Below are 12,003 nucleotides of genomic sequence, written 5' to 3' on the forward strand. Positions count from 1 at the left end.
GTCCCACCCCACCCCATCCCATCCAAAAAAGCACACGTGTACATGATGTTCATGTTTCTCAGATGTGGGCCAGGGGTCACTGGTGGTCTCCAGGGTGATTTTATGTGGTGTGTGGATGTGACAAGAAATGACCCTGGACTTACAACAGTTACTCATTTCTTTAATTCTCCATGTAAAATCTTCAGATTACTTTTAGAAAAACGTCTCGGCTTTGCTTTTAATAAAAAGAGAAACAAAAGAAGAATCGGTAATGCTTGGGAGTAGAATGTCTTTAATTATACAAAATTATTTGTCAGTGTTATTTTGGGACTCTATGAGCACTGGTAACCCTGAGAAGGGGGATATGAATATATAAGGACAATGTCAAAGTCAAAACCAAATCCAGTACAACTACTGAGGTAATCCAAGGGGAAGTAGAAACAGGGAAAGAAGAAAGACGTTGTTCTTGCCTTGCGAGACACCCCTGATTCACCTTCCAGCCCACCCGAACCCTTTAAGGAGATGCAGATCCTAGCAAGCCCCAAGGTGAGCTACAAAACACACCCCATGAATTGAATTGCATCGTGAAAAACCTACAAAATGTCAAAGTAATAGGGACTGAAGTTCGGAGTGCATGTGTGGGCTGGACATGAAATGTGGGACAGTCGTCAGGGGAGTCAAATTGGATGGGCTGGCTTTGTTACTGGGACAACTAAGCAGAGATTCTGAACTCTGTGGGGTAGCTCAAAGGGTGTAAAGTGGTTAGAGCGGACAGTTTGGCTGGTCGGCTGAAACACAGTCCAGGAGGTGAGTGATGTTAAAGCTGAAGCCCAGAGCTGCTTTGGTGTCACAGAGGAAAGTGACCAGGGACTCAGTGGGACTGGAATGTTACACTAGATTTATCCCGGTAGGTCTGCTCATCCATGCTAGGTCTGCTCAACCATATTGGGTGGGCTAGAGGACACTGCTCTTACCATGACTATGAGATTTTTTTCCAGTGGGTCCCCAGCATCATTTGGGAACATTGTAGCCTCTCCCCATATGTCAGGAATTCCTATGGGAACCACTGCCATGCTGGGGCCCATAGCTGCAATGGGGATAAGTGGATGGGCATCAGGGTTAATCACAATGTAACATGGGTGTGGTGACGATAAGGACAGTGGAATCCAAGAGTAGTAAGAATGACTTGGCTCTAGGGGATGTGGGGTGCTGCCTAGCTGGCACATGTGTCCTGAGAGGGGAAGTAGACAGTCTACATTATTATTTGATTGTATATGCGAAAGCTTTTTTAAAAATTTATTTATTTTTATTTTATTTGCATTGGTGCCTTGCCTACACATATGTCTATGTGAGGGTGTCAGATTTTGGAGTTAGAGACAGTTGTTAACTGCCATCTGGGTGCTGGGAATTGAACCCAGGTCCTCTGGAAGAGCAGCCAGTGTTCTTAACCGCTGAGCCAAACCTCCAGCCCATGTGAGAAAGCTTTGATGTCTAATGAACAGAAGCCTAACTTGAATTAGCAAAACAGGGTTGTAGCTTCTCAACTACTTGCCTAACTTGAACCAATCTATAGATCCAGAGGTGTTGTTGACATCACTGTCTCCAATTCCTTTCCCACTTGTTTTAGTGTTGGTTTTCGTTGGCTTTTTGTTGGTTGGTTGGTTGGTTTTTTTTTTTTTTTTTTTTTTCAGTTTTTTTGTTTGTTTTGTTTCGTTTTGGTCTTTGTTTGTTTGTTTAGTTTTTGTTTTTTGTTTTTGTTTTTCGAGATAGGGTTTCTCTGTTTAGCTTTGCGCCTTTCCTGGAACTCACTTGGTAGCCCAGGCTGGCCTCGAACTCACAGAGATCTTGTTTTTGCTTTTTGTTTTTGTCTTGTTTTCTCATCACAGGGTTTCTCTGTGTAGCCCTGGAACTCATCTGTAGACCAGGCTGGCCTTGAACTCACAGAAATCCACCTGCCTCTGCCTCCCAAGTGCCAGGATTAAAGATGTGCAGCACTTTTATGTGTAGGAGCGTTTTGCCTGCGTGCGTATATGTATGTTCACTGCATGCAAGCTGGTGCCCATGGAGGTCGGAATAGGACATTTGGTCCTCTGGAACTGGAGTTAGGAAGGCTGTGATCCACCATGTGGGTGCTGGGAATGGAACTCAGGTCCTCTGGAAGAGAGACAAGCACTCTTAACCTGCCGAGCCATCAGTCCAGCCCCGGATTTACTGTATTTTTCTTTATTAAATCTGGCAGCTTTTATTCAATGCACAATGTAAGCCTCTGCTGTTCCCTCCTGGGATCCCAGAGATGAGGAAGAAAATGTCTTCCTGGCCTCCCTTTGACTTGCTGACTTACAAAGATGTCAGCTACAAGAGCTCACTCCAACACTGTTCTCTATAACTGCATCTTTCCCTTTCATCCCCACAACTGCTGCCTCTGCTCTACACAGTTCCTTCACAGCGAGGAGCGAGGACAGTGTGGGGACATGCATCCAGTATTTCTCAGTCTGGGGAACAGGATGGGTTCTTGGTCTCTGAGGAATAGGCAGGCCAAGAAACAGAAGTCCTGGGACACAAGGAGAGGATGCCTGGGGAGTCACTGGTCTTAGCCCCCTCCCATGAGCCCTAGCAGGCATGGTGGTTTTCTGAGCAGAGAGTGCTGATCTTATTGCCATTTTACGGATGAGGTATTCCCAACATCACTTGCCAAGGAAAACATCCTCCTGAAGCAAACGGAGCATTCACTGTTCTAGATTTACAGATGGCAAAGTCCATATGGGATTACGAGATATACCCCTGGGGTGTTTAAATAGCACCAGAGTTATACAATTCGTGTACAAAGCCCTGCCAACTCCGTGCAGAAGGGGGGGGGGGGGTGTACATCACTCTCTGACTGATGTTCTCGGGGCATTTGGAGGTGACAGTAACTCAGCTGTTTAGCTGGACAATCTCTCTCCAGGAGGCCGATCCCCATAGTTCTCTGTCAATCTTTCTAGGAAGTAGCGTCCAAAGACATGGCCTTTCTTTTCTGGCTCTTCTCTGCTTCTCCTACCACTTGACTTTTGTGTACTAAACCTTGTTTTAACTAAAAATATCTTGATCTTTTTCCTTACTTCATCTTATTTGGGGAAGGACAAATGATCCTAAAGATATAAGCATGGCATAAAGAAATTGAGAGATCACATTTTTGTGACTGTGAACTCAGGGTTTCCAGTCTCACTGAGGCTAGTTCCTCCAAACTCTACCAGCTGTTCAATTTAAAAACACCAATGCCAGAACCAAGGCTTGGACATCAATATAAAAACATAAAACCTCTTTAGCTGCCTTTCATGTGCAGCCAGGGCTGAGGAAGGTGGTCCCTGGCCGTCGAGGCTTTCCCAGCCAGTGAGAACCACACGGTGGAAAGTTGGTAACAATACTCAGACCCTCACCAGGGCTATCTATGAAATAATCTTCCCAGAGGGTAGGAAATCCCTGATGTACCCTGGGGGGTGAACTGTTTCAGGGATGCTCAGAGCCTTAGCAGGGAGGAGGAAGGGGGAGAGCTACCTTGGAGTTCAGATTTTCAAATTGAGTCATGAAGTTTCTTACAACTCTCTGGGTTGGGCCCCTTGCTTTTCTATTGGAGGGATTCAAGGTTGGGTGAGCATAGGTCCCCTCTCCTGATGTCCTAGCTTGATTTCCATTCCTGTGATAAAATAAGCCTGACAAAAGGCAACTTTGAGGAGAGGTCATGAGTTTATTTTAGGTCATGATTCCAAGTTATAGTCCATCATAGAAAGGAAGTCAAGGAAGGGACTGACATCCTCGTCACATTCACAGTCAAGAGCAGAGAATGGATCCACGCCTAGTGTGCTCAGCTCACTTTCCACACTCTTACCCACTCCAGGGTGCGAGCCATGAAGGAGTGCAGCCCACAGGCAATGTACGGGAGACAGTCACTCTCTTATAGCTGTGCCCACAAGAGATCCGTTCTAGACAACTCCTCATGGAGACTCTATTCATAGGTGATTCCAGGCTGTACAAGGTTGACAATTTATCTTCCCAGCGCACCTCGTCTGTCAGATTGGAGACAGGACTCTTGACTTAAAGTCCCGAGATTGTGCTGGGCATGGTAGAGCAGGCCTTTAATCCTAGCACCTGGAAGGCAAAGGCAGGTAGATTTCTGAGAGTTGAAGGCCAGCGTGGTCTACACAGTGAATATCAGGAAAGCCAGGTACATAGTGAGACCTTGACTCAAACAACAATAACAACAAACAAACAAACAAAACAAACTCTCTAAGTCTAGGTCATGGTTTCTGTTACAGGGTGTGAGTATGTGGTAGTGTGTGATAGTATGTGTAATAGCCTTTGTGTGTTTATGTGTGTATGTGTGTGTGCATGTATGTGTATTTTTTTAAACTGGGACTTTCTCATAAGTTTTCACCTGACTAAGTCTAAATTCAGAAAAGACTACAGATCTTAGTGGACTTCTGTAACAACACACACACACACACACACACACACACACACACACACACACACACACACACACGAGACAGAGAGAGGAAGAGAGAGAGAGATTTTTTTTCCTCCTGGGCTATACATGTAATTCAGATCTTGCTTTCTAAGATGAAAGGAAAGATACAAATTTTCCCAGTTGCCATGTTATGTCACAAATAATTTCCTTCAAAATCACAAAATTGCTACAAAGAAAACAACCCTGAGTTAAATTAGTGCCCATGGAAGATGCTAGAGTTGTAAAGTGTCTATGTGGAATATTAAACTAGTTAGTTAGATGGCAAAAATTTTCCCTGAAAACCATTTCATAGCTCAGGGGCTGGAATGTGCAAGTGCATACTCATGCATGCTTACATACACACACACACACACACACACACACACACACACATACACACACACACACACACACACACACACACACACACTGAATAAATGAATTAGTGATAGTAATGTACCACTCTTGTTTAGATTTCTTCCCTCTACATGGTCTGTTCTCTGGTTCTGTCTATCAGCTTGTTGTTGAGGGTTCTAATAAAATAATCTTCTCTAGCATGGGTCACTTTAGGAATTTGGAATCTACCAAGAAGGGAGATAAAATCAGCTTTTCAAGGCAAGTTTATTGCTATTTTTAAAAAGTTTATTCAGGGACTGGAGAGATGGCTCAGTGGTTAAGAGCACTGGCTGCTCTTCCAGAGGACCTGGATTCAATTCTTAGCACCCACATGGCAGCTCACAACCATTTGTAACTCTGATTCCAGGGCCTCCGACACCCTCCTCTGGTCTGTGTGGGTACTGCATACACATAGCACACAGACATACATGCAAATGAAATACTCATACACATAAAAATAGCAATAACAAACGTTTTATAAGTCTATTCAATATATTTTGGGGAAACTGCATTTATTTTTTTAACTAAAAACATTTCAGTCATTCATCTTATTTGTATAATAGCTTTCCCTTCCACTTTAACAATAGAATTATAACTATTTTTCCTTATCATTAGCCTATTCTGGAAATCATGTATCTTTTTAAGAGTTACATTGTTTTACAATATTAAATAAGCACTACAGTCAAAAAAGTTAGAGGTGGTAAGTCCAACTGTTTGACTCTTTGGCCTTCTGCTTTCAGTAATAGCAGTTGGTGGGACAAGTTTCTCATTCGCTGTCCCGTGGTAATCCAGACTTCATTATTTCTATTGGCTGCATGGTTTTCACTTTACAGATGAACTAAGGTTACTATGTAGAATTTCCTGTATGGGGCATAGAAATGATTTCCAGTGTTTTCTATAATCAATGCTGGGATTGAAAACACACTACCCTCGGCTGCACAGCACATGGGTTTTTGTTTGTTTGTTTGTTTGTTTGCTTGCTTTTGTTGTTTAAGGCAGGGTTTCTCTGTGCAGCTCTGGCTGTCCTGGAACTCACTCTGTAGACCAGGCTGGCCTTGAACTTGGCGATCTGCTTGCCTCTGGGATTAAAGGAGTGCACTACTAACCACTACCTGGCTCATCATCTGTAAGTTTCACCATTTGTTAAGGCTTCTCTGGAGTCGAAGGCAGCAATAAACTCCATAGGTCCTGCCTGGGCCTAACGTGTGGAACAGATGTTCACTGTGAAAGGGATGGTACAGGCATGTCTCTTCTTAACATTGCCATGTTATAGGGGAGTATTTCTCAAACTGTCACTCATTTACTAAAATTTTCAACGTGGTCAAGATCACTTGTGCTATTTTTAAAATATTTTTTACGTCAATGAATGTTTTTTAATTTTTTCTTTTAGTTTAGGGCTGGGCACATGCCTTAGTTACCAGAGTGCTTGCCAAGCATACAGGAAGCCCTAGGTGTGGTGTTACAACTGCCACAGGCCAGTCATGATGTCAAGTGCATGCATTCCTAACAAAGACATGTGTATGTCCTTATCCTCTACAAAAAGTGAAAAAAAGGCCACAAAACAAAGATATGTGTATGTCCTTATCCTCTACAAAAAGTGAAAAAAAACCATGACAGTTAAAACTAGTTAACCAATTAGTTTAATATTCTCTTTCATAACCCATGCTCATTACCTCCATTCCGTCCTTCCTAATATTTACCCTTTCTTGTTCTCTCTCCTACATGTTATACTGTGCCCACATACAGATTTGTTTACACATACACATATGTTATTGCCTATATTCTGCAAGCGAGGGAGAACACGACACTAGCTTTCTCACAGTATTCATCAAACAATGATTTCCCCCGATTATTTACTTGTTTACTTAGCCTGGATTTTTTCCCCAGTGACAAAGCACTAAAAGGTGGCTGCACTCTTTGTAGAACACGGTGACACAGAGACATTAATCTTAGGAAAAACTATAATCCCATGCTAAACTAGAAGGCCCGACTATGACAGATTCTAGTGGAGTATAGAAACCATATGCTTAAACACCAATGTTCTTTACATTTGTGGGAGAGATGTTAAAGCTAGTGAAATTCTAGCCATTAACTTAATTCCATCTAAGAAGCTGAAGAACAGCCACCCACAAAACCTGAGTTCATTAAAAGCCTAAGTCGAGTACCACGTCTTATCCAAAGCTCCGCCAGGTGAGAGGGGCAAACGCGAGCCTCTGATCAAGGGTAAACATTGTACAAAGTCCTGCTGAAATGGCCTGAACTCCAGCTGAACCCAGGGCTATTTCAGACGAGTCTTTTGAGTTTCCTCGGGTAGAATTCCTGCAACATTTGAAAGTCTGAGGGAGAGCAGATGGCAGCCTTGTACTGCCGTGTTCACACCAGCCACCTGAACCCTTGAGACACCTGCTCATTCATCTTAGAAATCAGGAAGGGAGGAACACACAAAGGCCCCACCACCTTGCAGACTGCCATGTTGCAGAGTACCGACTTTGAAAGGGAACAGGAAATGGATGTATTGGAACCATCAGTTCTAGCAAAAGCAGTGCAGTGGACCTGTGCACCATACATTGTTCCCAGACACTAGAATGGCAGTGGAGGCTGTTGGGCCTTCAACACGCAATATCGTTCTGTAGGCTAGTTAATATGCTTTTCTTGAGCTTCTTCTCTGCTTGAAACTTTTTTTTTTTTTGGTATGTTTTGTTTTGTTTGTTTTGTTTTGTTTTTGTAATCCTACCACTTAGGAAGCTGATCTCTGCGAGTTCAAGTGCAGCCTGGTCTACATAGTGAGTTCCGAGGCCTGCCATGGCTACATAGTAAGACCCTGTCTCAAAAATCAAAAATGAAAAAAAAAAGCTGACTAGCAAAAATAAAAAAGATTTTTTAAATTACCATACATATACAAAATAAAGAAATAAATTTAAAATGTAAAGATTTTTAATGATGTCTATGTATGTATATAGATATGTGCACATGAATGTGAATGCCACCAGGGCCAGAAGTATGAAATCCCACAGACTGGAGTTACAGGTGGTTGTGGACCCTCTGGAAAAGCAATATGTGCTCCTAACCATTGAGCCATCTCTCCAGATTCCCCCCTTTTTAAGGGCCAGTCAGATGGCTCACCAGGTAAAGATTTAGTTAGAGTTTCTGTTGCTGAGATAAACACCAAGACCAAAAGCAACCTGGGAAGGAAAGGGATTATTTCAGTTAACAATTCTACACCCACACTCCATGTTAAAGGAAGTCCAGGCAGGCAGGAACTTAAGCAGGACAGGAACTTGCAGCCAGGAACTGATGCAGAAGCCAGGGAGGAGAAATGTTTACTGGCTTGCTTCTCATAGCTTGCTCAGCCTTCTTTCCTTTTTCATTTTTGTTTTTAATATTTATTTATTTATTTATTCATCTATTTATTTATTTATTTAGGTATTCGTTTATTTTGGGTTTTGGTTTTTTGAGACAGAGTTTCTCTGTGTAGTCCTGGATGTCCTGGAACTTGCTTTGTAGACCAGGCTGGCTTCTAACTCAGGAATCCGCCTGCCTCTGCCTCCCCCACCCCCACCCCACCCCCTCACCCCCGACCAAGTTCTGGCACTAAAGGAGTGTGCCACCACACCCAGCAAGCCTCCTTCCTTCTAGCACCTAGGACAGCCAGCCCAAGAGTGGCTCCGCCCACAGTGGGCGTGGCCTCCCACAGCAATCACTAATCCCGAAAATGCACTACAGGCTTACTCACAGGCCGATCATTTTCTCATATGACTCCAACTTGTGTCAAGTTGACCTAAAACAGCCGGCACAGGCACCTACCCCTAAGTCTGACAACCTCAGACTGACCCCCAGAACCTACGTGGTGGAAAAGAGAATGGTTCTCTGACCCCCACATGCATGCCAAATCACAAACATCGGTGTGCATATAAACAAACAAATAAATAAATGTAAGAAAATAATAGTGAGCCGGGCGGTGGTGGCGCACGCCTTTAATCCCAGCACTCGGGAGGCAGAGCCAGGCGGATCTCTGTGAGTTCGAGGCCAGCCTGGGCTACCAAGTGAGTTCCAGGAAAAGGCGCAAAGCTACACAGAGAAACCCTGTCTCGAAAAACCAAAAAAAAAAAAAAAAAAAAAAAAAAAAAAAAAAAAAAAATAGTGAGCCTAAAGAGATATTTACCAAAAGAATACACAGAAAAGAGCTGGAGATACTGTTCAGTGGTTAAGAGCACTTATTCTTCCAGAGGACCTGGGTTCTGTTCCTAGAACCCACCTGGCAGCTCACAACCATCTGTAACTCCCCTTCCAGGAGATCTAATGCCCTCTTCTGGCCTCAGTGGGCATATGGCACACACATGATGCACAGACATAAGACAAAACACTCATATGCATGAAATAAAATAATAATTAAAAAAATTTTTTTTGGTCTTTCAAGACATTGTTTCTCTGTATAACAGCTCTTGGCTGTCCTGGAACTCACTTTGTAGACCAGACTGGTCTCAAACACACAAAAATTTGCCTGCCTCTGCCTCCCAAGTGCTAGGATTAAAGGCATGTGCCACCACTGCCCGGCAATAATTAAAATTTTTAAATAAAAATATTCCAGGATGTAGCAACTCTTCTACAGGGTATATACCCAAAGGAAAGGAAGTCAGTGTGTCAAAGAGGTAATCTGTACTGCCACGTTCATTAAAACATTATTTGCAACTACCAAGAATTGAAAATAACCTGGGGGGTGCGAGGAGGGAGGAGAGGGGGATCTATGGTTGGTGTGTAGAATGAATAGAAAATTTGGTAAAATAAATAAAAAGGAAGGGAAAAAAGAAATAATAAAGAGGCCATTTGAAAAAAAAAGAAAAAGAAAATAACCCAAGTGTCCATCAGTTGATGACTAAAGAGAATGTGACTCATAGACACAATCGAATACTACTCAGCTCTAACAAGGGCGAAGCTCTGTAGTTTGGAACAGCGTGGATAGAACTAGGTATGGTTGTGTGAAGTAAAACAAGACGTTGACCACACCTGTCATTCATTTGTGGGATAAACAGTTTATCTCCCGGAAGTAGAATGCTGCCTGCCCAAGGCTGGAAGACAGAAGGAGTGGGGAGGAGAGGTGGTCGGTGGATACAGTTGAAACGGGAGTACGAAAGTGTGCGGGCACACGGTGGGCCGGCTGTGTGCCACCGCAATGTACCGGGCATTTCGGAGTCAGAAGAAAGGAGTGTGAATGTTTTCCCTCACAAGAAAATGTCAGATATTTGAGAAGGGAGGTATGCTGGGCCTGATGTAAGTATTACCCGGCCTGTGCATAGAACCATAGTATAGCAACCCAAGAATGTGCGTATGTCAACGTTTTCGTGTATCAATCGGCTCTTGGATTTTAGAACACAGCGTACAAAATGTAAAAGAAAATTTTTTTCTATAATTTCCACCCAAAGTGAAAATCTCTATTGAGGTTAAAATATGATTTTAAACACAAATCTCTCTTTTTTTAAAGATTTATTTATTTTTATTTTGGGTGTATGGGTGTTTTGCCTACATGTATGTGTTGGTGCACCATATGCATATGTTGCCACTGAAGCCAGAAGAGGGTGTCAGATCTTCTGGAACTAGAGTTACAGATGGTTATGAGTCATCATGTAGGTGCTGGGAATTGAACCTGGGTCTTCTGCAAGAGCAGCCAGTGCTCTCAATCACTGAGCCCTCTCTCCACCACCCCAACTCTTTTTTGTGAATAATTAGCTTCTCATAAACATTCTGTCCATGAAATACCTTCTTTGCAATCTTGCAATGTTCAAGGACAATATCCTTTGGCAGGTGTGCGTGCGTGCGTGCGTGCGTGCGTGCGTGTGTGTGTGCGCGCGCGCGCGCGCGCACACGCATGTACATGAGTGCAAGGGCTCAGAGTCAAAGCATCCAATTGCCCTGGAGCTGGAGTTACAGGTGATTGTGGGCCCTTTGACACAGAGGCTGGGAACTGAACCCAGTTCCTCTGAAGAGTAGCACACACTCTTTCCTAGAAGGGAAGTAAACATGGCTTCATCCCCCATGTGGCTTCTAATCCCAGACTCACTCTAGGTCCGGGGTTTGAAGTCAAGGCAGACCAGAAGAGTCTGCCCCATGAAATCAAGCAGCTGTCCCTCTCCTCCTCCCTTATGACACCTCCAGAGGCCACATGAGTCAGTGGCATGATTCAAAGCACTCCACTAAATACTAGCTCAAGCCGTGTTCCCCTAAAATGCTGAAAGGTTCGCTCTCCCCGGGAGTATGTGTGCTCCAGATGTCTTTGAACTCTCACTAGAGGATGGGGTGTGAGCGATGCCAGACTGCTTTGTTGTCCTTAATGGACTTATCCTGCTCCAGGGACTTTCCTGAGCAGAGGCTGACCACCAACCAGCTTCTACCTCAGCAGTGTGGACAAACCGATTTGCTTCCTGTCAACTCTGGCCTGATGATTCAAGTTGGAAATATGCAGTGAAGTCACAGATGCCAGCACCCTGCCTTGTGATTAATGATTTTGTGTGTGTGTGTGTGTGTGTGTGTGTGTGTGTGTGTGTGTGTGTGTGATGACATTTCTCCTAGAAGTAGCAAAGCTCCATTAAAACCGGCCAGGGCTTCAGTCAAGTACACTTACAGTTACAGCGATTTCCCAGTTCTCTCTCCCTACACCCAGCAAGGCTTGCACTCAAGTTTCCTTGTTTGCAGGTTCGGAAGATGGCCTCTCCCAGAAGCAGCGAGCACCTCGCAGACGGTGTCAGCAGCCCAAAATGTTGAGTAGCCCCGAGGACACCATGTACTATAACCAGTTAAATGTGAGTTCAAAGTGGCCGTAAAGCCGTTTTACCGGCTTTGTTTCCAGTTAATAATTCTGTTATTAATACCTGTTCCAGCCCCTCCAGCCCCACCCCCACTCTCCTCTGCTCTCCTCCTGAACATGTGCTTAGGCTCTTTATCTGTTGCTTTCATGTCAGGATGTCTGCCTTCACGGTGAATAATTGATGTGGTTTATCAAAGACGAGCAAGATGCATGCTTCATCAGGCTCACTTGAGCCCTTTGATCAAAAAAATTATGCTGTGACTTCTGATATTATCAGCATCTGCTTGCATTCAACACAAAATCACTTTGAATTAAAAATTAACGACTTGGTGCTTCGCTTTGACTG

At 43.7% G+C, this 12,003-nt stretch overlaps 1 protein-coding gene across 1 annotated transcript in view; it reads left to right on the forward strand.

Annotated features, from left to right (window-relative positions):
• The window catches only part of Myo3b (myosin IIIB), a 293,027-nt gene that overhangs the window by 279,065 nt on the left and 1,959 nt on the right, over window positions 1-12,003 (forward strand). Inside the window, exon 34 of the mRNA XM_059260661.1 lies at window positions 11,546-11,652. Within this exon, the coding sequence (XP_059116644.1) occupies window positions 11,546-11,652 (107 nt within the window). The remainder of the gene's footprint in view (window positions 1-11,545; window positions 11,653-12,003) is intronic.

Source organism: Peromyscus eremicus, chromosome 4, assembly GCF_949786415.1.
Source record: "Peromyscus eremicus chromosome 4, PerEre_H2_v1, whole genome shotgun sequence".
Taxonomy (NCBI): Eukaryota; Metazoa; Chordata; class Mammalia; order Rodentia; family Cricetidae; genus Peromyscus; species Peromyscus eremicus.